Source organism: Orcinus orca, chromosome 2, assembly GCF_937001465.1.
Source record: "Orcinus orca chromosome 2, mOrcOrc1.1, whole genome shotgun sequence".
Lineage (NCBI taxonomy): Eukaryota > Metazoa > Chordata > Mammalia > Artiodactyla > Delphinidae > Orcinus > Orcinus orca.
In genome coordinates, this window is record NC_064560.1 from 158,627,831 (window position 1) to 158,652,841 (window position 25,011).

Genomic DNA, 25,011 nt, shown 5'->3' on the forward strand with positions numbered 1-25,011 from the left:
TTAGTAAAAGTCAACACTATTATTTTGTTTTCAAATATTTCCTATTCCTAGAAATTCATATTCAGTCATTCACACTTTGCATAATTAAGAAAGATACTTAACTGAGCTTAAGCTTGTTGAAAGTAACCAAGCTCCTTTCATCTCGCTGAACTTGGATTTCAATTCCCTCCCATCCATGTCCGCTCTACCTAGGGCATGGAGAGGATGGAGACCTATAGATTCATGTGGATTTATGGCCCCTTCCCCTGCTAATGGTCTACCTCATTTGCATTCTTCTCCTCACTTGTCTTTATCATTTTCCCAAGCAACGGTGCATTCAGAACTTCAGCCTTCTCTAGCACTTTCTAATGTTTTGTGCCATTTTTATACCTGCTTTGTATTATGATTTTTCTTCCATCTTCTTCTGCCCATAGTTATTCACTTGTAACTGTATCTTCACATACTCTAAAAAGCAGAGTGGTTTGGTTTCTTTCTTTTGGCCGTGCCGCACAGCTTATGGGATCTTAGGTCCCCATCTAGGGATAAAACCCATGCCTCCAGCAGTGGAAGAGCAGAGTCCTAACCACTGGACCCCCGGGGAACTCCTCAGATTTTTTTCCTTCAGTTTTAAACCTACCTTTGCAGATTTCCTTGTAGTCAGAACAAAGCCTATGTTGCCAAAAGGCCACGCAGCTGAAACCTCGTGCCAAATAATATATCCTGTTCCCAAAAGCTGCTTTTTGGCATCTGGTAGAAACGTTATTATTTATATCCACAGAAATCACGATGCCTGTGAATGATTTGATGCTCCTCCCCCAACTCGTGGATGTGACCTCACTAAAGGCTTTCATCTGGGCTCCACGTGAAGAAGGTATCTTCATGGAGAGAAGCACCCGGCATCTCCCTATGACAGTTTGACTTTGAAGTCTTAGCCTTTTTAAAAAACAATAAATAATGAAATAACCAGAGTTGCAGTTTAGGAAGGTGAAAAATTTGGGAGATAGATGATGGTGAGAGTTGCACAACAACGTGAATGTACTTAGTGCCACTGGACTGTTCAGTTAAATAGGGTTTAAATAGCACGTTTTATATTAAGTGACTTTTACCACAACAAAAACATTTTTTTAAAAAAAGAACCAGCTTTTTTTTTTTTTTTTTTTTGCGGTACGCGGGCCTCTCACTGCTGTGGCCTCTCCCGCTGCGGAGCACAGGCTCCGAACGCGCAGGCTCAGCGGCCATGACCCACGGGCCCAGCCGCTCTGCAGCATGTGGGATCTTCCCGGACCGGGGCACGAACCCGTGTCCCCTGCATCGGCAGGCAGACTCCCAACCACCGCGCCACCAGGGAAGCCCAAGAACCAGCTTTGATTGACCGTGCTAAATCTTACTTTCAATATGTTCTAAAACTGTGCTTTAAAATTTTTCCCCACATTTTTGACCCGTGTAAGAGATACAGGTACTTTAAGAAAATGTTTCTGCAAGACTGCATCTGAGGCAGTTTATGAGCTGAAGCCAAGGCTAAAGCACTGCTAAGGGAATCTGTTTCCCTGGGATACTAATTAACTCCAAATATTGCATATAAATTAAGCCAGCAGCTACTGAAAGAAGCAACTTACAGGAGAGGAAAAACTGAAGAGGCTTAAAAGAAAGGTACTGCCTTCTGATTAGAGAAAGACCTCAGGGGCACAGGAGGAACCCTTCTCTAGCTGTCCCAGCATTCCACCCTTTCTCTAGAAGCTTCTGCCGTTTTCTCTTTCCTCTTGTTTTCCTTTCTCCACTATGGCAGCTGTGATTGATTGGATAGCTGACTAGGAAAAGGGTCTCTCCCCAGGGGCCTGCTCTCCCTGTCTCCCTAAATAAGGAAAAGCTGTTCTCTGCATAGAGCTCTCCTAGCTGTGTTCTCAAACTTGCCTGGACAGGAGAATCCCAAGCTCCTGCCCTGGAGATTCTGATTCTGTGGGTCTGAGAAGGGGCCTTGGAATATGTATGCTTAACAAGCATCCCAAGCAATGCTTTGGGGCCACAGAGTTTGGGAACTACTGCCTACCCCGCTGAGAATAAGACACAGACCCTGCCCCTGCAGTGGGACACCTGCCGTTCTGATGGGATCAGTTCAGTTCAGAGCGGAAGGTGTTAGCAATTGAAGCTGCAGCTATCAGCACCGCCAGGTTAAATATTTAAGGTTAGTTGTTAGAATAGAGTTGACTGTATGTCTGTCATCGGTGACTTTATTATACTATAGTTTGAAGGTTCAACCTATTAACCATGGTCTAGTTAAAACTACAGACTAAGAGTAGCCTGAGGGGTTAGTGGCCATGAGTACCATCCACATGATGCTGCATGAAGCGGCCTATTGTGTTTTCCCTGCAAACAGCTTGTCGAGAACACAAAGGCAGTAATGCTACATTGTGCTCACCTCCTCCTAACCTTAGAAACACTTACAGCAAGGGGCTGCTCTTGGAAAGGGCAAACGTACCCTATGCAGTATCAGGATGTCTCTACTCGTGAAATTACAAATTTCTGGAGAGTCATGATTCTGAGTTCTATTTTTAAAAGCTGACTCTGAGCTTGTGTGTCGATTGCTAATGTCTATTTGACTGTACAGAGCTTTTCATTTCGCTTGATCAATTTCACCCATTTGCCTATATCTCTTGGCAAAAAGAATTAAAATTACTTGATGAAAACATTCCTGTAAGCCAGCTATCCTTCAAGAATGAATTCAAGAAAGAGTTCTCTATTAGTTCCCTAGAGGTGATACTTAAAGTTATGTGATTATAAGGAAATAGCTGATGTGGGAGAGGAAAAGAATTTGTGTGCATAAGAGAGAAATTAGTAAGACATCGTTCATTTACCAAAGACAGAAACTTGTATGACATGTTCCTGGACCAAGAAGCTATTTCCTTAGAACTCTGGTTTTAAAGAAAGACTCTGAAATGTTATTGGTTCCTCCAAAGTATGTGGAAAGGGCATTGAGCTGAAGATAGGGGTGCGTGGTTTTGAGTCCATGGGTCTAGTCCTCATTCTTCCTGGGTATACTTTTGGATAATCATTTCACTTCTCTGCTTCAGCTCTGTCTTCAGTCAAATGGGAGAATAAAAACATACCTCCTGGGCTTCCCTGGTGGCGCAGTGGTTGAGAGTCCACCTGCCGATGCTAGGGGACACGGGTTCGTGCCCCGGTCCGGGAGGATCCCACATGCCATGGAGCGGCTGGGCCCGTGAGCCATGGCCGCTGAGCCTGCGTGTCCAGAGCCTGTGCTCCGCAACGGGAGAGGCCACAACAGTGAGAGGCCCGCGTACCGCAAAAAAGAAAAACAAAAACATACCTCCTACATCACACAGTGGCTATTAGAAACAACTGTGCAGCTTGCCTTGAACACAGCAGAGCAGGTTCCAATAAATGGGAACAAGTTCTCCATAGCGTAAAGCACCATGGACAGTATTATTAGTAACCTTTATTCTTCCACGCAAACGAGCCAAGTCTTTACCCAAAAACTCTACTTCCTGAAAGTCCCAAATACCTAGATGCAAAAGACACGACAAGGAATTACATTCCAAGGGAAATGAGAAATGATCTAACACAGTCCAGCATCGCCCAAAGTGAGATGCCCTGAGACAGGCTGGTTTTTTCATAAGTTCCATTATGTGCCAGGACTCTAGCCCCCGAGTCTGCTCCTACCACAGAATGTGTTTTTCTAATAAAGCCAAACGAGGACCAATGGCAGCCCAATCATTGCATGGCCAAGACCACAGATGCAGAAAAGCAACATTTTGAATAATTCAGAATGGTAGCCACACAAGCACGGAGCCAAATGGCAGAGATAGATGCTCCGGGAGCTTATCTATCCTCCTTTTCCTCTTGATTTCTTCCTCATTTCTTCTTGACAAGTGAATGATACACATAAAGGACGTCTCTTAATGATAAACATGTAAGAATCTATTGACAGGTCTTTTGGACTCAATTACACTATTTAAGAAAGCAAGCTTACATTAAGACCGAGAGTCAATTTAATGCATTATTTCTAGTGCATTTTTTCTTTGCCAAGAATAAGAGGGAAGGGGAAAAATAATAAAAACCAGGAGACAAGTACATAATGTAAGGTACAAACAAATCTATATATATCCTAATGTGCTGAGAGGTCTTCTTGATGAAAAGATTTCACTCCGAGTTGCTGCTAGTTTTGATGCAAATGTAGTATGTGGCATGGCCCACAAGCCTAGGGATTCAAGTAGGTAGAGCAGTCATCACAAGTTCTTCTTTGTTAAAATTTCTATTTCAGAGTCAAGTGTGCCTTGGCAGCAATACTTGTTATACTTCAGCGCACGTAGTCCAAACCAAGGACAAGACAATGTCGAAAAATACGAAATAGTTACCTAACCTAGCAACTCCTACTGAACACATGTATGCTGCATATTTACGAGTTGTAGCCCGTGGTTGTGGAATTTTCACTACAGAATAAAAACAAATACTGCATATTACAGTTCATATACAGCATGCCTTTTCTGCTCAGTACACGAAAAATCTACTCCCCGGCAGATAATGAAACTGATGGCCTGACAGCCCCAGCATGGCAGAATGTTGTCCTCTTTTTTTTTGCCCCCAAATAAAAAATAAAATCATAAGATCGTTGACTCTTCCAATTAAATTCCAGTCCAATTCAAAATTCATCTTCAGAGCTGTCAGCTAAGAGCATTACTCGATCTTGCATGCTGTTGAATTCTCTCTGCTGGGGAAAGAAAACAGAGAAGCATTAAACTCCTTCTGCCGCAGAGCAAAGCTGAGGAACAGGCCCCCTTTAAAAGACACGTGAACAAACCAAGCCGAGGCAGCAGCTGCAGCAGCTCATCAGAACCACTGGGCACATCAGTCCCATTCATGCATCATTAGGCCCCGTGTGCTTTATTAAGCAAATTGGAAAAGCGAAGGATGTTCGGAAACTGATTAGGTTTTGCTGTTGTTGATTCCATACCTTTCTTTTATGCCTTTTGAAGCCATTTCGCCTTCGGCGATTCATAACCTTAATGCTGTAGAGCGCTCCCAAGATGAACAAGGCTCCAGCTATCCCAACCCCCACGGGCACCAGCATCCCAGACATATAGCCAGCCTGCCCAGGAAAAGAAACACACATTAGGATGCTAAACAGACTGCTGCCCTGGGTTTCTCAGCTCTGCTGGAGGGCAGCAGGTTTTTAGACACTTTGAAATCTCCTGTCTGCTTTGTTATAAAATAGCACCTGGAATAAAGTTACTTTTTAGAGAGAAGGCAACAGAGAGAGAGATGTGACTATTTTGGGATATTTCAAATACGTAGAAGAAGTACTGAATAAATCAGCCAGACCTAGTGGCACCTCCAGCCACTTGCTTATGCACATTTGTCAACACCAGGTTTTGGTGACAGAAATATAATTTGTATTAAAGATGGATGAAGTAAGCCTCTGAGAATGCCAGGACTATTAAAATGCTATAAATTGGAAATAGCAGTCTGAGTCAAGCTCCAGGGGGAGTTGAAGTGCCCAATGGAACATTGTGCTTCTAAGAGGGCAGAAGGAGGGCCTTGACTTTGGTAGTCCCTGTCTCACAATCTTAGCTGCGTCACAGTAAGAAAGGAAAGAGGGCTGTGCTTGTATGGGAGTGAAAAGTGAGAGTTTCTGGAGACAGCAGGGAAGAGAAGGACCTGCAAAGGAAAGAGGAAGTATGTTAGGTGTTGGAGCCCAGGCAAAAAAGACAAGGATGAGGAGAGAGTTGCACAGAATGTGGATGGCTTTGTTTATATGAAAGAAAATATCTGCCCAGTGGACAAGGCCAAAGTTGAAGGTTGGGAGGGAATTCTGAATGTCCCCAGCCCCAAAGAAAGAAAGTCGCAGAGAGGGGCACAAAGATCACTGCTAACAACACTGGTACTTCCAAAAGAGCCTGGAGGTTTCAAACGCATGTGGGTCTCCAACATCCCCAAGGTGTTACTATGGATACTTCAGTCCTAAGAGAGCAGCGTGATCTCCACACATCCCTGGGCTTGAGTAAGTAGCTCAGGACCAACCCAAGTTCAAGGTAAGGCCATCACCCTAAGGGTACTCCCTGCATCTTGGCCAATAAGACACCTAAGGGATAGAGGTGGATGAATAACCAGAGCCTTTCATAGAGGAATACGACACTGGTTTACCTTTCACGATGGCCCCTTCTAGAAGGCTACCCAGAAAAAAACCATAAACAATTATCAATTTTAAAAGTACTGTAATAAGTACTTTTGATAGACATTATTTTATGGGGGAAAAACCATGAGTCTGTTCACTTTTTTGACTATTTCTAAAAATTTTAATATAGCAAAAACTATTTCCAGTATCTTTCAGAATGAGGCCCAAACAGAGAAGGAAAAAAATAAAAGTTTTCTAACAAGTGCTGAAGTAAGGCTATGATGCTTTCCCAACATTTCTAGAATTAATCAAAGGGACAAGACCTTACAAAACTGCAGCACCCTCTTGTACACAGCCAGCTCGTTCACTGGTTTTGTTTTTCAGAGTCTTGAGTTAGAGAAGAATGTGGAATTTTTTCCATTAATTTGAGAACATAGCATTGTTCCTCAGCATACTAAGTGTTTTTCCCCAAGAAACAAAGCTCAGTCATTTTCCAACAAATTAATATGCTTTACAGAAACCCAAACTTTCTTCTAGATCTACGAAAGGCTTATAAAAGTCTGTAATTTTCCATTGCTCTCACCAGAGCTATGAATTTCTTTTTACATCACCATTCCCAGTGCATGGAAATATACATATATGTTGATGTGTGATAATTTTAAGCACAGTAGATTAGATTTTACAGAGCTGTACATTCAAAGGATGATATTTGAACTTTTGGAAGCTCAACTTGATCAACCTCTGAGTGGGTCTCCTCACACTATGTAACTCAACCCCACACCAAAAATATGAATATTACAAAATGTGTCACTTTTTGCATGTTTCTTATTTACACATTGAGGCGTCTCGTTTTGAGAGCTTTAAATCATGTAGACTTCACAAAAATTCAATTAATCTCTCTCCTCTCTTTATTCCTCGTGTGTGTGTGTGTGTGTGTGTGTGTGTGTGTGTGTGTGTGATCTGCCTGTGCCTTGAAATTACAAGTAAATTACAAGATGGGAATAAAGCAACCTACCCTCTTCAAATATAATTTAACCATCCCTCATACAAAACTGACTAATTGAAAATAAGCTCTGTTTTTAGAATTGCCCATGACTTGTTTCCTGTAGAAAGGAAAACAAATAAGACACGTACATATTAAGTTATAAATTCTGCCTAGCACCTTTTCTCTGTTCAGAATTATTGGACGTGCACATTCCTCCACACATAACTTGCTGAGAAGAACACAACTGCATCTGTGCATATTCCAACCGAGAATGCATAACCTGAATCTAATCATGAGGAAATGTCCAATAAACCTAAACAGAATATTCTATTTTTTAAAGCACTGTATTCTTTAAAATATATCAGAGTCATGAAAGACAAAAGATGGTTATGCAAATGGTCCACATTAAAGAAAACTAAAGAATCCTGACAACTAAATGTGTTACATGACCCTAGACTAGATCCTGTAACGGAGGAGAAAAATGAATTTATAAAGGAGATTTGGGGTCTGTTAACCAAAAGACTGAAATCTAGGTGCCAGAACAAAGTATGATATCAATGTTAAATGTACTCAAGCTGATAACTGTATTATGGTTTGCTAACAGAATATTCCTATTCATAGGAAATACACACTGAAGTATTTGGTGTAAAAGGACCATGATGTATGTGGCTTTCCTCAAACGGCTCAGAAAAAAGGAGCAGAGGTAGAAATGGGGTAACGTGGGAAGAATAAGTGCATCTGGAGAAAAGGAACAGGGGTATTCTTTGTACTATCCTTATTCTTGTATCTTTTCTGTAAATTTGAAATTATTTCCAAATAAACAGTTTGAAAATTAAAAAATGGATTGTTAAGATAAAATTTACTAGATATAGCTTTTTTTTTTTTTTTTGGTTGGTTGGTTTTGGTTTGTTTGTTTTGTTTTATATTTATGAGAAAGGTATCCTTCCTTCTCAGGATACTGTATTTGTTCAGAAACACTGGTTTTCAAGAAAACGATAAGAAAACCATATGATACACTGTACTGTCTAAAGTCTGCTGAATTCAGTACCCTTATGATGTCTATTCAACAGTGGTTCTCAAACCTGAACATCCATCAGAATCACCTTCAAGACTTGTCAAAACACAGACTGTTGGACCCCTTTCCCCGAGTTTCTGATTCAGTAGGTCTAGTGAGGGACCTGAGATTTTGTATTTCTAACAAGCTCCCAGGTAATGCAATGCTACTGGTGCAGACTATACATGAGAATTGCTGTTATGGAATATAGGCTGGATCATCCACTTTCTGCATTATTTCCTAAAGCAAGAAGAAATAGAACGACCTTGGTGATATAACAACAGGGCTGGCCTGTATTATACAACTAAAATGTTGATGCATCTTCAATTTTGAGAAACAATATAGATGTTGAAAAAATACATCAATAGGTAGCCAGGTAAGGATTTGTCAAACAAGCATCACTAACTTGGACATTTAAACAGGAAGAAGGTTAATGATGGAATGAGTATAGGGACTGTCCCTTGATAGCCATTCGCCCCTTCTTCTAGAGCAATAGAACTTCCATCTGGGCTGGGCACAGAATAACGATTACTTCTCCCTTCCTTCTATGCAGCTGGATGTGACCATGTGATAAGCCTCACTAAGGAGATGATACATTAGTGACACGTGCAACTTCCAGAGCATGCTCTTCAAGGGGGGAGCAGAGCCTTTACCCACCCCACCCCCCTTTAAGAATGGCAGAGTGCCTTTATCTTCCCTTTTAAAGGGGGAGGGATATCTTAGCCTCCCTTTTTCTTCCTTCCTTCTGGCTAGAGTATAGACCTAATTGCCATCCAGGACCACGAGATGACCTTGAGAATAAAGGTCACAAGTCACGGAGCATCAAACAGAAGGAGGCTGAGCCTTCAATGTTGCTCCTCACTAACCCCTGATTGCTACCTCCAGACTCACAAATGAGAGACAAACAAAGTTCTCTCTTGGTTAAGCCATTGTCATTGTGTGTGGGGGGGGGGGGGTTGTCTGTCACTCACAGCTGATCTTAATCCTAACTAATATAGGAAGACTAAACAATAACAACAAAGAGAATAATTCAGAACTTTTTAGAACACCTACCACCCTTTCTAGAGTCCAGCTAACTAACAGGGAAACCAATATCAGGACCAATTAAATGAAGCTAAACTGAGAAGATGTTCTGGGTTGACTGAAGAGCCAGTTAAATATGTAGTTTAGCTTTCAGTTCTAAGGGACTCTGTGACTTTCAACAAAATGGCAATAGTTTCACTCTCAAATAGTTTCTGAAGATAATGACTCACAAGACTTTTATAGATGATTGCTAGCTAGCTAGACATATGAAGAGAAAGAGGGAGGGGGGAAGAGAGGAAGCGAAAGGAAGGAGGGAGAGAGAGAGAGGAAGATATGTATACATATATTATATATGTATGTGTGTGTGTGTGTGTGTGTGTGTGTACACATATGATTGTATGTATCAAGTAAGTGTATAATATTTCACTCCCAGAGGGAGGCGACTGATTAGACTGAGTCCCTCCAAGAAAAAATCAAAATATGAAGGCAAGTATAGCAACGTGGATGGACCTAGAGATTATCATATGAAGTAAGTCAGAGAAAGACGAATAACATATGATATCACTTATATGTGGAATCTAAAAAAAAAAAAAATGATACAAATGAACTTATTTACAAAACAGAAATGACTCACAGACATAGAAAACAAATTTATAGTTACCAAAGGAGGTAGCGGGGGGAGGGGGAAGGATAAATTAGGAGTTTGGGATTAACATACACACACTACTATATATAAAATAGATAATCAACAAGAACCTACTGTATAGCACAAGGAACTCTAGTCAGCATTCTGTAATAACCTATATGGGAAAAGAATCTGAAAAAGAATAGAGATCTATATATATGTATAACTGAATCACTTTGCTGTATACCTGAAACTAATACAACATTGTAAATTAACTACAATTTTAAAAAGGGTTAAATTAAAAAAAAAATGAAGACAAAGCATAAAGCAAGTCAACCCGGTGGGAGTTTCAACTATTTTTCTTCCAATTTTTTAAAACTAAAACATAACGGAAAAAATGCTACAGAATAAAATGAAAAGAGGGCTGGAAAAACTTCAGAATAGTCCAGAAAACTGAGGCCATACATAAAATTATTTCTTTTGGTGAAATGGAGCAGGGAGAGGGTGCCAGGTCTTTGAGACAAGAAGGAATGGTCCACAAGAAGAGAAAATACAGCCTTTCTCCAAAGCTACACAGATTTCTAAATGGAGTGGTGAAGCTATATATACATACAGGTAAGAAACTTTGCAACAGCCAACTTCAAAACAGGCTACATGCCAACATTTGTTTTCTTAAGTCTATTTTTTGTCCATTTTTGTAATTCAGAAGGATATTTTCTATAGAAACAATGATATACGGACTCCTAGATTAAACTACCAGAGCCTGTTTACTTTTCATTGCATTATATTTTCCCCTGAAAAATAACAAGAAGCACTATGAATGTAAATATATTCAGTTCTAAACTTTTGCGCTTCTCTTACCCCAAATCTTGCTCAGTCCTCTGATTACACCTCCCTTAGACAACTGGACCCATTGCAGATACCAAAATGGCCTCCACTGATGTCAACAGGCTTAAAATTCTTCAACGTCACTTTTAATACATATGGACATAAAATAATCTCATTCTCAAAAACTATATAGGCTAAATTTTACTGAGAAGCAGAAAAATAATAGTGAGAAGAATTAATATAATTATACAATTTTAATTGCAGTTGAATGTTTTCTTTTATCCTTTAGCATTAAACTGTAGCAAAATAAATATTAATCATTCAAATATGGGGGAACTGACCTCAAATAATAAAAAAAGATATGAGATACCATCAACAGATGTATATTCTAAGAAAGGCGAATTGGAAGTAACTCCTATCTGGCAGTTGAAACGATTTCCATTTAACTAAACCCCCAGTGAAATCTGAGCTGGCTTATAGTAATTGGATCTGACACAGACTACAGCAAGGAGTTCAGAATTCCACCAATATTTTTATGAGTAATTCCAGTTTGAAATTACAAGGTACCAAAAATGAAACCTTAGAGAGTGTTGAAAATTAAAAGAAAATGAAAAATATAAACCTAGAAGGAAGTTAATATTGTCAGTCACAAATGTTGATGGCAGAATTAATGCAAGAGAGGAAAATATTTCTCTATAGTTGGCCATTCCAGATAGGTCAGCTCATCACTCAGCAGTGCCACTATGATAGACTACATAAAAGTGAGCCTAAGGAGAGTACTTAGGTGTTCAGGTGTTTTTAATCCCACCTCCCACTATGGTTTAAGGATGCCCTTTCCATCACAAAGTTTTATTCTTAAATCAAGTCCATCAATTTATGTCCTTGGGTCACAAAAATCAATGCCTTCCAAAATCCAAGGTATTTCTTCCTCATATAGGAAGATCAGGTTTAAAAGATCCTTGCATTGGGACATGAACTGTGCACTAGAATGGGATTACACTCCTGCAATTCCCTAAAAGGAACTCCACCTTGATATGTAAATGGGGTTACTCAGTTGTACATACCAGGAATTACATTCGATAAGTATGAATGGCACTCCAAAGAATAAGGCATCCCTTGTATTATACAGACCTTCAAGGGAAGACCTCCTTTCTTGCTGGGCACCTGGAAGTGGCCCTGTATCTTTGCATAGATTACCATAATCAGAATAATGAAATAAAGCTCCATTACTCTCAAGATCTTTTACTTGACAAAGCCATGCCCTCTAAGATAAATGCAAAGGAAGAAAATACTTCTCTTACCTTGTCTTTTAGTTTTTCCATCCAGCTTCTCACTACAGAAAATAAGAAAAGAAAATGTAAATAGCCACCTTTCTACTTATAGTTCATTGTGTTAAATTCATTTGGTAACTTACTTATATTTCATATATTAAGTTAATTTGATACAATGAAGGTATTATTGTATGAAATACAATAATACATAATGAAATACAGTGAATGGGTCAACAGTATTAACATAACGACAGCAATAGCCTTATTTTATTCTCATTCATTTAAAAATACAAAAAAAAAAAAAGAGCACAAACATATCCCTCACATAACATTAAAGGAACAGAGAATATTTTTGTTTGCTAAATGTATTTTCTATTATTTTGGGGGAGGTCTGGGAGAAGAGAGAGGAAAACACCTTCAGAATACCAAGTTTACTTCTAACCTGACATTTTCTCCTTTTTTTTTTTTTATTTATTTATTTTTTTTGACCCACTGGGCCCTTGGCAGTGAAAGCGTAGAGTCCTCACCAGTGGACCGCCAGGGAATTCACATTTTTCTCCTTACCTTTATTTCTCATCTTTCTCAGTTTTTAAGCTCAGTGGGAATTCTGCACTTGAATCAGTGTCAGAGAGCAAAGGTAGGAATGTGCACTGGGCAGGCCAGGGCTACTCAGCTCTTACTAAAAGTAGTCAATATTTTAGGCTCTGCAGGCTGTACAATCTCTGTCACAACTACTCAACTGTGCTGTTGCACTGAGAAAGCAGCCATAGACAGTAGCACATAAGCAAGTGCGTTTGGCTCTGTTCCAATACACTTTATGTATGGACACCAACATCTGAATTTCATGTGATTTTTTTATGTCACAAATATTTTTCTTTCGATTTTTTTCAACCAAACAAAAAATTGGAAAACATTCCAATGGGCCGTATAAGAACAGGCAGCAGGCCAGATGTGGTCACAGCCTGTTGACCCCAGGCATAGACGTATTTTACTCAAGAAGCTGGTGTCTCCATTTACTATCTGACTTTAGTAATAACATATCTGACAACAGTGATGACAGCTAACGTGTGTACGGCTTTACCCCTTACAGAGCATGTTCGTATGTACTGCGTCATTTGATAGGCAAACCAATGACAAACATGAGAGTCAGGTAAGATGATGCTCAGGGGAAAGAAGAGGAAACTGAGACTCAGAAAAACTAATAGCATTGCCACGGTTAACCAGGGAGGAAAGAGCCACTGGAACTCCAACCACCATCTGATTAACAACCTACAGGAATAAGGCTTCCCAATTACCCATTTCTTTTGGTGATACCACTGCTGTTTTGCTCTCTCAGGTTGAAGATGTGGAGATACCTTTGGCTCTTCTATCTCCTTCAGTCCCCAGCCTCAATCTCTCATGTCAAGACCTTGGAGGACAAATCCCAGATTTGTCCTCCCCTCATAGCTCCTTCTGTCTCAACTGGGATTCAGGCAAAGATGGTGGTGCTCAATCAGAATAAAATAAGAGTCAAGGGAAGGGCAAAGTAAGACAGTGCAGGCCCCTCAAGAACTAAGCCATGGATCAGTGATTCTGGGAGTGGTTCCATGGAGAAGTGAGGTCAACCACTGATTCACTGAGTGACTTTGGAGAAATTAGCAAACCTCTTGGATGCTCAGTTTCCTCATATGTGAAATGAAGATGGTAATACTTGTCTTATGAGATGACTGTGAAGATTAGAAATAACATGTGCAAAGTGTCTAGTACAGAACTTAGTGTAGAAAACCAAAATAAGAAATCTGGGATAGGAAGGGGAAAAGAAAGACACGTGAAATATGAGTATTGTGTTAACATGGCTCAACTAAGCCCAAGATATAAAGTTAAAGTCAAGCAAGAGAATGCTCCCAACTCATTCATTCGTTCAACAATATTTACAGTGCACAGTGTGTTGGCCAGTCACTGTGCTCAACACCGTTTCAGTAGAAGATATGGGGACCTAATTCCAGTGAGAAAAGTTTAGGACATCAGGTCTATGAGACATGGATGACTAAGCAGCAACATAGGGACTGAGAGAGTGAGGGACAGAGCAGGAGAGCCAATTACTGGGGCACACAGCAGAACGCCAACCTCAGAAGCAAGATGTCCGGAATCAGGGAATCAGCTGGATATTACGTAAAGAGCAAAGCAAAAGAGAGGTGGGAGCAGGAATGCTGGTGTGAGGACATCATGGAGGAGGTGAGCAGGGGCTGGCTGACTACCTGTCGACGGCAGCCCAGGGGTAGATTGGAGAAGAGGGAAAGGAGGCACAGATGGCGCCAAGGTCTGAGGCACTGATAGGTTTTCCAACTGTAGAAAATTCATTGCCAAGAGAAACGTTTTAACTTAAGCCTTATCGAGCCAGATCTCATTGACAATCTGTCCAGCTCTTAGGTGCTTAAAATAAATTTCCAAGTCCTGCTTTGGGTGCTTCTTAAGGCAGTCATTCTTCACTGGGGGAGGGAAGGCATATTAGCATGGGATGTGCATATGTGCACAGGTAATCTGAAAGAGCACATTCGATGGATCTAGTTCTGTAGTTTATAATAGGAACTACAGAAAGAGAGCTGGGCAAACTCTACTTGGCTAGTGAGAGGGGTGATACACTAGAGATAGTGAGACAGTGTTTGCGGGGACATGGGTCTAAACAAGGTTGAGAAAAAACTGCTCTTCAGAGTATGTGAGCTTGGCTGTGTTTCTCCAATTAAGAACATGCGTCCCCAATAAAGATGTTATAAAAAAAAAAAAAAGAACATGCGACCACTAAGGATCACACCTTGTGCTTCTCAGGCATCCACCAGGGTTCTTGACACAGTATTAGGTAATAAATATTTTTTCCTTCTTTCAGCAAATATATATTGCTTTTCAATGAGTTCACAACTTTTGAGTAAACACGATTTTCTTTCATGAAGATTCTATAAACTGTTTTCAGCAAAATGTTCAAGGCGGTGTAAAAATAAATCTAACACAATGATGGTTTTGAAACTTAATAGAAATCAATAAGGAAATACAAAAGCTAGAAGAGAGAATATTGAAAAGATATTTAATAAAAAGAAAAGATGATTCTTTATGAAGAGGAGAACCAAAAACTGCAGTTTCTTTTTTTTTTTAATAGAGAGACATCACACTGATGAAAGGGGTATGAATTGACACAACTTTTTGGAACTGCATGGAGAATTTGCAATTGATATCAAAAGCTTTTTAAAAAGTTTAAATTTTTTATCAAAAGTTCCAGTTGTAGAAGCAATGTACCTTAAACAATTAATCATGGATACGCATAAAAAATTTTATTTAAATGCTGTTCACTGAATGGAACAGCAGGAATGGTTTAAACACTTTCAAAAGGAAACAAAACCTTAGGCTATGCCTACAGAGTGAAATATTATACAAAAATGTAAATTATTTAAAGAAAAATAATGACATGGTGTTCGCATAATATATTACAATTGGAAAAAACATAAAGTATGTATAATGTGAGTCCATTTGTGGATAAAAATGTTATGTGTGTAATTGAAATGATGTACTTCAAAATGTTAACTGAAGTCATCAATGGGTTGTAGAATTATGGATGACTTTTATTCCCTATACAGTACTTTTAGGATTTTTCAAATTATCTCTCATTTTTAGCACTTGTAACATTTAAAAAACATATCTTACCCCCCAAAACCCCTACAAAATTCTGTAAACATTTGCAACTGGAGGTTAATGGCAGATTGCCATAGTGGGGAACATGAGAATGTGAGGCCCTTCCACTTGGTTAATTCCTCAGCCCACAGCTACAGATTCATTCTAATCCTACTGGTTCTGGTTTGTTTTCTTTCTTGAAATTTTACTGATGCAAGTCTGAAAGTGTAGCAATATAATCATGCCTGTGGTCTCCTTCTGTACAGAGAGAGGTAAATGTGGGCAAAAAAGTAGACAGGGATTATTAAAAGCAAAAAAAGTAGACAAGGATCATTAAAAGCAAGTTCTCCATTATGCTCACCAGTGTCCTCGTCTGTACAGGAGTTCCAGGAGCAGCAATTAGCCCTCTCCTAGCTTATCTACTAGAAAACAGGGAGGAGGGGGAGAGTAAAAAAGAAATTGCAGATAAAAGAACATTTCCATATATCTTGTCAATTATAAGTATGGTTGGTTTTCAAATATACTGTGGCTGAAAAGTCTCCTAAACTGCTAATTTACAAGGGTATTCTTAATTTTCATTTATTTCCAATAATAAAGTTTTATTAGTTATATTTATCCCAGACACATATAAATTCCCTTTCACGAAAGGGGGAAGGTATACACCTGACACGGTCCTGCCCACCAGAAAGAAAAGATCAAGCCTCACCCACCAGAACACAGGGACTAGTCCCCTCCACCAGGAAGCCTACACAACCCACTGAACCAACCTTAGCCAATGGGGGCAGACACCAAAAGCAACAGGAACTACGAACCTGCAGCCTGCGAAAAGGAGACCCCAAACGCTGTAAGTTAAGCAAAATGAAAAGACAGAGAAACACACAGCAGATGAAGGAGCAAGGTAAAAACCCACCAGACCAAACAAATGAGAGGAAATAGACAGTCTACCTAAAAAAGAATTCAGAGTAATGATAGTAAAGATGATCCAAAATCTTGGAAATAGAATGGAGAAAATACAAGAAACGTTTAACAAGGACCTAGAAGAACTAAAGCAAAAACAAACAATGATGAACAACACAATAAATGAAATTAAAAATTCTCCAGAAGGAATCAATAGCAGAATAACTGGAGCAGAAGAACAGATAAGTGACCTGGAAGATAAAATAGTGGAAATAACTACTGCAGAGCAGAATGAAGAAAAAAGAATGAAAAGAATGGAGGACAGTTTCAGAGACCTCTGGGACGACATTAAACATACCATCATTCGAATTATAGGGGTCCCAGAAGAAGATGAGAAAAAGAAAGGAACGGAGAAAATATTTGAAGAGGTTACAGTTGAAAACTTCCCTAATATGGGAAAGGGAATAGTCAATCAAGTCCAGGAAGTGCAGAAAGTCCCATACAGGATAAATCCAAGGAGAAATATTCCAAGACACATATTAATCAAACTATCAAAGATTAAAAACAAAGAAAAAATATTAAAAGCAGCAAGGGAAAAACAACAAATAATATACAAGGGAATCCCCATAAGGTTAATAGCTGATCTTTCAGCAGAAACTCTGAAAGCCAGAAGGGAGTGGCAGGACATATTTAAAGAGATGAAAGGGAAAAACCTACAACCAAGATTACTCTACCCAGCAAGAATTTCATTCAGATTTGACAGAGAAACTAAAACCTTTACAGACAAGCAAAAGCTAAGAGAATTCAGCACCACCAAACCAGCTTTACTAAAGGAAATGCGAAAGGAACTTCTCTAGGCAGGAAACACAAGAGAAGGAAGAGACATACAATAACAAACCCGAAACAATTAAGAAAATGGTAATAGGAACATACATACTGATAATTATCTTAAATGTAAATGGATTAAATGCTCCAACCAAAAGACAAAGACTAGCTGAATGGATACAAAAACAAGACCCGTATATATGCTGTCTACAAGAGACCAACTTCAGACCTAGGGACACATACAGACTGAAAGTGAGGGGATGAAAAAAGATATTCCATGCAAATGGAAATCAAAAGAAAGCTGGAGTAGCAATTCTCATATCAGACAAAATAGACTTTAAAATAAAGACTATTACAAGAGACAAAGAAGGACACTACATAATGATCAAGGAATCAATCCAGGAAGAAGACATAACAGTTGTAAATATTTATGCACCCAACATAGGAGCACCTCAATACATAAAGCAAATACTAACAGCCATAAAACGGGAAAGCAACAGTAACACAATCATTAGTAGGGGACTTTAACACCCCACTTTCACCAATGGACAGATCATCCAAAATGAAAATAAAAAAGGAAACACAAGCTTTAAATGATACACTAAACAAGATGGACTTAATTGATATTTATAGGACATTTCATCGAAAAACAACAGAATACACTTTCTTCTCAAGTGCTCATGGAACATTCTCCAGGATGGATCATATCTTGGGTCACAAATCAAGCCTTGGTAAATTTAAGAAAATTGAAATAGTATCAAGTAACAATGCTATGAGACTAGAAATCAATTACAGGAAAAAATCTGTAAAACATACTAACACATGGAGGCTAAACAGTACACTACTTAATAACCATCAGATCACTGAAGAAATCAAAGAGGAAATTAAAAAATACTCAGAAACAAATGACAGTGAAAACACAATGACCCAAAACCTATGGGAAGCAGCAAAAGCAGTTCTAAGAGGGAAGTTTAGAGCAACAATCCTACCTCAAGAAACAAGGAACATCTCAAATAAACAACCTAATCTTACACCTAAGGCAATTAGAGAAAGAAGAACAAAAACACCCCAAAGTTAGCAGCAGGAAAGAAATCATAAAGATCAGATCAGAAATAAATGAAAAAGAAATGAAGGAAACAATAGCAAAGATCAATAAAACTAAAAGCTGGTTATTTGAGAAGATAAACAAAATTGATAAACCATTAGCCAGACTCATCAAGAAAAAAAAGGGAGAAGACTCAAATCAACAGAATTAGAAATGAAAAACGAGAAGCAACAACTGACACTGCAGAAGTACAAAGGATCATGAGAGATTACTACCAGCAACTATATGCCAATAAAATGGACAATCTGGAAGAAATGGACAAATTCTTAGAAAAGCACAACCTTCTGACTGAACCAGGAAGAAATAGAAAATATGAACAAACCAATCACAAGTATTGAAATTGAGACTGTGATTAAAAATCTTCCAACAAAAGTCCAGGACCAGATGGCTTCACAGGAGAATTCTATCAAACATTTAGAGAAGAGCTAATACCTATCCTTCTCAAACTCTTCCAAAATATACCAGAGGGAGGAACACTCCCATACTCATTCTATGAGGCCACCATCACCCTGATACCAAAACCAGACAAAGATGTCACAAAGAAAGAAAACTACAGGCCAATATCACTGATGAACATAGATGCAAAAATTGTCAACAAAATACTAGCAAACAGAATCCAACAGCACATTAAAAGGATCATAGGGCTTCCCTGGTGGCACAGTGGTTGAGAGCCCACCTGCCGATGCAGGGGACACGGGTTCGTGCCCCGGTCTGGGAAGATCCCACATGCCGCAGAGCAGCTGGGCCCATGAGCCATGGCTGCTGAGCCTGCACGTCCGAAGCCTGTGCTCCGCAACAAGAGTGGCCACAACAGTGAGAGGCCCACATACAGCAAAAAAAAAAAGGATCATACACCATGATCAAGAGGGGTTTATCCCAGGAATACAAGGCTCTTCAATATACACAAATCAATCAATGTGATACACCATATTAACAAACTGAAGGAGAAAAACCATATGATCATCTCAATAGATGCAAAAAAGCTTTTGACAAAATTCAACACCGATTTATGATAAAAACCCTCCAGAAAGTAGGCATAGAGGGAACTTACCTCAACATAATAAAGGTCATATATGGCAAACCCACAACGAACATCGTTCTCAATGGTGAAAAACTGAAACCATTTTCACTAAGATCAGGAACAAGACAAGGTTGTCCACTCTCACCACTATTATTCAACATAGTTTTGGAAGTTTTCACCATAGCAATCAGAGAAGAAGAAGAAATAAAAGGAATCCAAATCGGAAAATAAGAAGTAAAGCTGTCACTGCTTGCAGATTACATGATACTATACATAGAGAATCCTAAAGATGCTACCAGAAAACTACTAGAGCTAATCAATGAATTTGGTAAAGTTGCAGGATACAAAATTAATGCACAGAAATCTCTTGCATTCCTATAAACTAATGTTAAAAAACCTGAAGGAGAAATTAAGGAAACACTCCCATTTACCACTGCAACAAAAGGAATAAAATACCTAAGAATAAACCTACCTAAGGAGACAAAAGATCTGTATGCAGAAAACTATAAGACACTGATGAAAGAAATTAAAGATGATACAAACAGATGGAGAGATATACCATGTTCTTGGATTGGATTAATCAACATTGTGAAAATGACTATGCTACCCAAAGCAATCTACAGATTCAATGCAATCCCTATGAAACTACCAATGGCATTTTTCACAGAACTAGCATGAAAAATTTCACAGTTTGTATGGAAACACAAGAGACCCCGAATAGCCAAAGCACTCTTGAGAAAGAAAAACAGAGCTGGAGGAATCAGGCTCCCGCACGTCAAATTATACTACAAAGCTACAGTAATCAAGACAGCATGGTACTGGCAAAAAACAGAAATACAGATCAATGGAACAGGATAGAAAGCCCAGAAATAAACCCACGCACATATGGTCACCTTATCTTTGATAAAGGAGGCAAGAATATACAATGGAGAAAAGACAGCCTCTTCAATAAGTGGTGCTGGCAAAACTGGACAGCTACATGTCAAAGAATGAAATGAGAACACTCCCTAACACCATACACAAAAATAAACTCAAAATGGATTAAAGACCTAAATGTAAAGTCAGACACTATAAAACTCTTAGAGGAAAACACAGGCAGAACACTCTATGACATAAATCACAGCAAGATCCTTTTTGACCCACCTGCTAGAGAAATGGAAATAAAAACAAAAATAAACAAATGGGACCTAATGAAACTTCAAAGCTTTTGCACAGCAAAGGAAACCATAAACAAGACAAAAAGACAACCCTCTGAATGGGAGAAAATTTTTGCAAATGAAGCAACAGACAAAGGATTAATCTCCAAAATTTACAAGCAGATCATGCAGCTCAATATCAAAAAAACAAACAACCCAATCCCAAAATGGGCAGAAGACCTAAATAGACATTTCTCCAAAGAAGATATACAGATTGCCAACAAACACATGAAAGGATGCTCAACATCACTAATCATTAGAGAAATGCAAATCAAAACTACAATGAGGTATTACCTCACTCCAGTAAGAATGGCCATCATTAAAAAATCTACAAACAATAAATGCTGGAGAGGGTGTGGAGAAATGGGAACCCTCTTGCACTGTTGGTGGGAATGTAAATTAATACAGCCACTATGGAGAACAGTATGAAGGTTCCTTAAAAAACTAAAAATAGAACTACCATACGACCAAGCAATCCCACTACTGGGCATATACCCTGAGAAAGCCATAATTCAAAAAGAGTCATGTACCAAAATGTTCATTGTAGCTCTGTTTACAATAGCCAGGACATGGATGCAACCTAAGTGTCCATTGACAGATGAATGGATAAAGACGTGGCACATATATACAATGGAATATTACTCAGCCATAAAAAGAAACAAAATTGAGTTATTTGTAGTGAGGTGGATGGATCTAGAGGCTGTCATACAGAGTGAAGTAAGTCAGAAAGAGAAAAACAAATACCATATGCTAACACATATACATGGAATCTAAAAAAAAAAAAAAAAAATGGTTCTGAAGAACCTAGGGGCAGGACAGGAATAAAGACGCAGATGTAGAGAATGGACTTGAGGACACGGGGAGGGGGAAGGGTAAGCTGGGACGAAGTGAGAGAGTGGTATGGACTAATATATACCTCCAAATGTAAAATAGATAGCTAGTGGGAAGCAGCCGCATAGCACAGGGAGATCAGCTCGGTGCTTTGGGACCACATAGAGGGGTGGGATAGGGAGGGTGGGAGGGAGATGCAAGAGGGAGGAGATATGGGGATATATGTATATGTATAGCTGATTCACTTTATTGTACAGCAGAAACTAACATAACATTGTAAAGCAATATTACTCCAATAAAGATGTTAAAAAAGAAAAAAAAGTTTTAAAAAAGGGAGGGGAGGTATATAAAAAAATAAAATTCAAAAAAAAGGGGAAATGGATGGGAGCCAGAGGATATCAGGATTTGGGAGAGCTAATAATTATTGAGCATCTGGCAAAAAAGCTTGCAAGGTAGGTATTACTATCCCCATTTTACAGATGAAGAAAACGAAGCTTAAGTAAAGTGCTGAGAGCCACGTAGCTAAAAAGTGGCTGAGCTGGAATTTGAACCCAGGCCCTATGGCTCTAAAGCATATACCTGTTCAGCAGGCCAGTGGGTCACTTTGGGGAGAGGTGTGGGCAGGTGGTCCAGGGTGACCATAACAGCACACAGTAGGGCTTTTTCAAGTTCTGGGGCACAGTGTGTATCTGCTCACCTATGTTAGTCCGGCTCCTTCTTTCTCTACATTCTCCTCCCTGGCTGACAAATGTTCTCTCTCTGCCTCTACATGGGTCTCCCACTATCTCTCACCCTATGCCTCTTTATATCACATTGTAGTCTGTATCTCTCTTTCTTTTCCTCCCTTTTTTCCGTCTCTGTCAGACTCTATCTGCCTATCTGTATGGCTCTGTTGCTTTCTGTATGTATCTGTCTTTTTCTCTCCCTCAACCTGCCCAGTGTGTTTTTGTTTGTGTGTGTGTCTTTGCATGAGGATAAACTAGATCTCCTAGTTCCTTCTTAGCCGTAGGATTTTTCCAACTCAGTCCTGTGTGCCAGGGGTGCTCTCCATTGGGGAACAACAGAGCTAAATGGCAGAAATCCTGAAAGTTTAAAACTCAGAATGAGCAATGCTGATGATACTGACTATGGGATCAGAGTACATGGTGACGTAATGGAAAAAGACGGAATACAGAAAGCAGGAGCAGATTCCTAGGGGGATGATAATGAGTTTCACTCTGAATATGTGGAGTTTAAAGTGTCTATACAATATCCATGGGGATGTGTCTGTCGGCAGTTTAAAATTGGGATATGGAGAAACCCAGGCTGAAGACCAAGGTTTGGGATTGACCAGTCTATTGATAGAAGTCAAGAGCAGAGAAAATCCCCCTGGAGTATGGAGTATATATTAGACAGGGTTCTCCAGAAAAACAAAACCAATACAAGATATATATATATATATATATATATATATATATATATATATATAAAGGGATTTATCATAAGGAATTGGCTCATGCAATTATGGAAGCTGACAAGTCCAGGATCTGCAGGGTGAATTGGCACCTAGAGACCCAAGAAAGTTGATGTTTCAATTCAAGTCCAAACGCAGGAAAAAAAACCAGTGGCCCAGCTCGAAGGCAGTCAGGCAGGAGGAATTCTCTCTTGCTCAGGGGAGGGTAAACCTTTTTATGCTCGTCAGGTCTTCAACTGACTGGATGAGGGCCATTCACATTAGGGAAGGCAATATGCTCTACTCTGTCTACCAATTCAAGTGTTAATCTCATCCCAAAACACTCTTACAAGCACACCCAGAAAAATGACCAAGTGTCTGGACAGCACATGGCCTGGTCAAGTTGACACATAAAATTAACCATCACAGAGGAAGACTGGACAAGACCGAGGGCATAATGCCTAGGAACCCCAACATTTAAAGGTCACGCAGAAGAGCATGGGCCAGGAGAAGACACAGCAAAGGAATGGTCAGAGGGGCTCAGAAACCTGGACTGTTCGTATGAAACAACCCAACAGACCTAGTTCCAAGTGGTTATGAGGACGTTTACACATTCCGTGATCAAATCCTTTGTCCAGGTACAGCCAAGCCCACTGGTGCCCCGGCCCACTGCAGAGGTGCCCTGCAGACCACTCCCATCCTGTGCAGGCTGAGGGTTTCTCTGCCTGAGGGCATCCATCCGTCATAGGAGCCTGCATGGGGGTGGCTAGAAGCACCAAGGGGGGACTTCCCTGGTGACGCAGCGGTTAAGAATCTGCCTACCGCAGTGGTTAAGAATCCACCTGCCAATGCAGGGGACACGGGTTCGAGCCCTGGTCCAGGAAGATCCCACATGCCGCAGAGCAACAAAGTCCATGCGCCAGAGCTACTGAGCCTGTGCTCTAGATCCCACGAGCCACAACTACTGAGCCCACGTGCCACAACTACTGAAGCCCGTGTGTCTAGAGCCCGTGCTCTGCAACAAGAGAAGCCACTACAATGAGAAGCCTGCACACTGCAACAAAGAGTAGCCCCCACTCACCACAACTAGAGAAAGCCTGCACAGCAGCGAAGACCCAAAGCAGCCAAAAATAAATAAATTAAATTAATAAATTTAACAAAAAAAAGAATCTGCCTACCAATGCAGGGGATACAGGTTCAAGCCCTGCTCCGGGAAGATCCCACATGCCGTGGAGCAACTAAGCCCATGCGCCACAACGACTGAGCCTGTGCTCTAGAGCCCTCGAGCCACAACTACTGAGCCCGTGCGGCACAACTACTGAAGCCCGCACACCTAGAGCCCATGCTCCACAACAAGAGAAGCCACCGCAATGAGAAGCCCACACACCGCATCGAAGAGTAGCCCCCACTCGCTACAACTAGAGAAAGCCCGCAATGGGGAAAGCAGCAATAGAGCAAATAGAGAAAGGAGCAAATAGAGAAAGGAGCAAATAGAGAAAGCAGCAATGAAGACATGACACAGCCAAAAATAAATAAATTAAATAAATAAATTTAGAAGCACCGAGGAAGTATTGTCCTAGAGGCCATCCTCAATCAATGAGGCCTGTGAGTTGGTGGATATATTAGTTTCCTATTGCTGCTCTCCCAAATTTAATGGCTTAAAACAACACAGATTTCTGATCTCATATTTCTGGAGGTCAGAAGTCCAAAATCAGTCTCATGGGGTAAAGTCAAGATGTCTGCAGGGCCGGTTCCTTCTGGAAGTTCTAGAGGAGAATATGTTTCCTTGCCTCTTCCAGTTCCTGGAGACTGTGGCCCCTTGGCTCATGGCTCCTTCATCTATCTTCAGAGCCAACAGCATAGCCCCTCAAATCTCTAAGCTCTGCTTCCTTTGTCGTATTTTCTTCTCTGGCTCTGACCCTGCTACTTCTCTCTTATAAGGAGAAGTATCTCTTATAAGAAGATTATTATGATAATCTCCCTCTCTCTAGGTCCTTAACTCATTCACATCGGCAAAGTTCTCTTTGTACGGTAACATATTCACGGGTCCCACGGGTTAGGTTGTGGACCTCTTTGAAGAACCATTATTCTGCCTACCACATCAGGTAAATCCCTTCGCTTTCCTCACCACCGAGGTGTGTTCCACACAGCTTCTCAGAGAATCCCCAGC

The 25,011-nt window shown here is 40.0% G+C and overlaps 1 protein-coding gene across 2 annotated transcripts in view; it reads right to left on the bottom strand.

Moving 5' to 3' along the window:
- Positions 1-3,968: 3,968 nt before the first annotated feature.
- ARMH4 (armadillo like helical domain containing 4) overlaps positions 3,969-25,011 on the bottom strand; it is a 138,677-nt gene continuing 117,634 nt past the window's right edge. For both annotated transcript variants that reach the window (XM_049706253.1, XM_004279308.4), the window contains 3 exons: positions 11,926-11,957; positions 4,949-5,083; positions 3,969-4,705 (listed from right to left, as the gene is read on the bottom strand). In XM_049706253.1, coding sequence (XP_049562210.1) covers positions 4,637-4,705; positions 4,949-5,083; positions 11,926-11,957 — 236 coding nt within the window. In that variant the 3' untranslated portion in view covers positions 3,969-4,636. The remainder of the gene's footprint in view (positions 4,706-4,948; positions 5,084-11,925; positions 11,958-25,011) is intronic.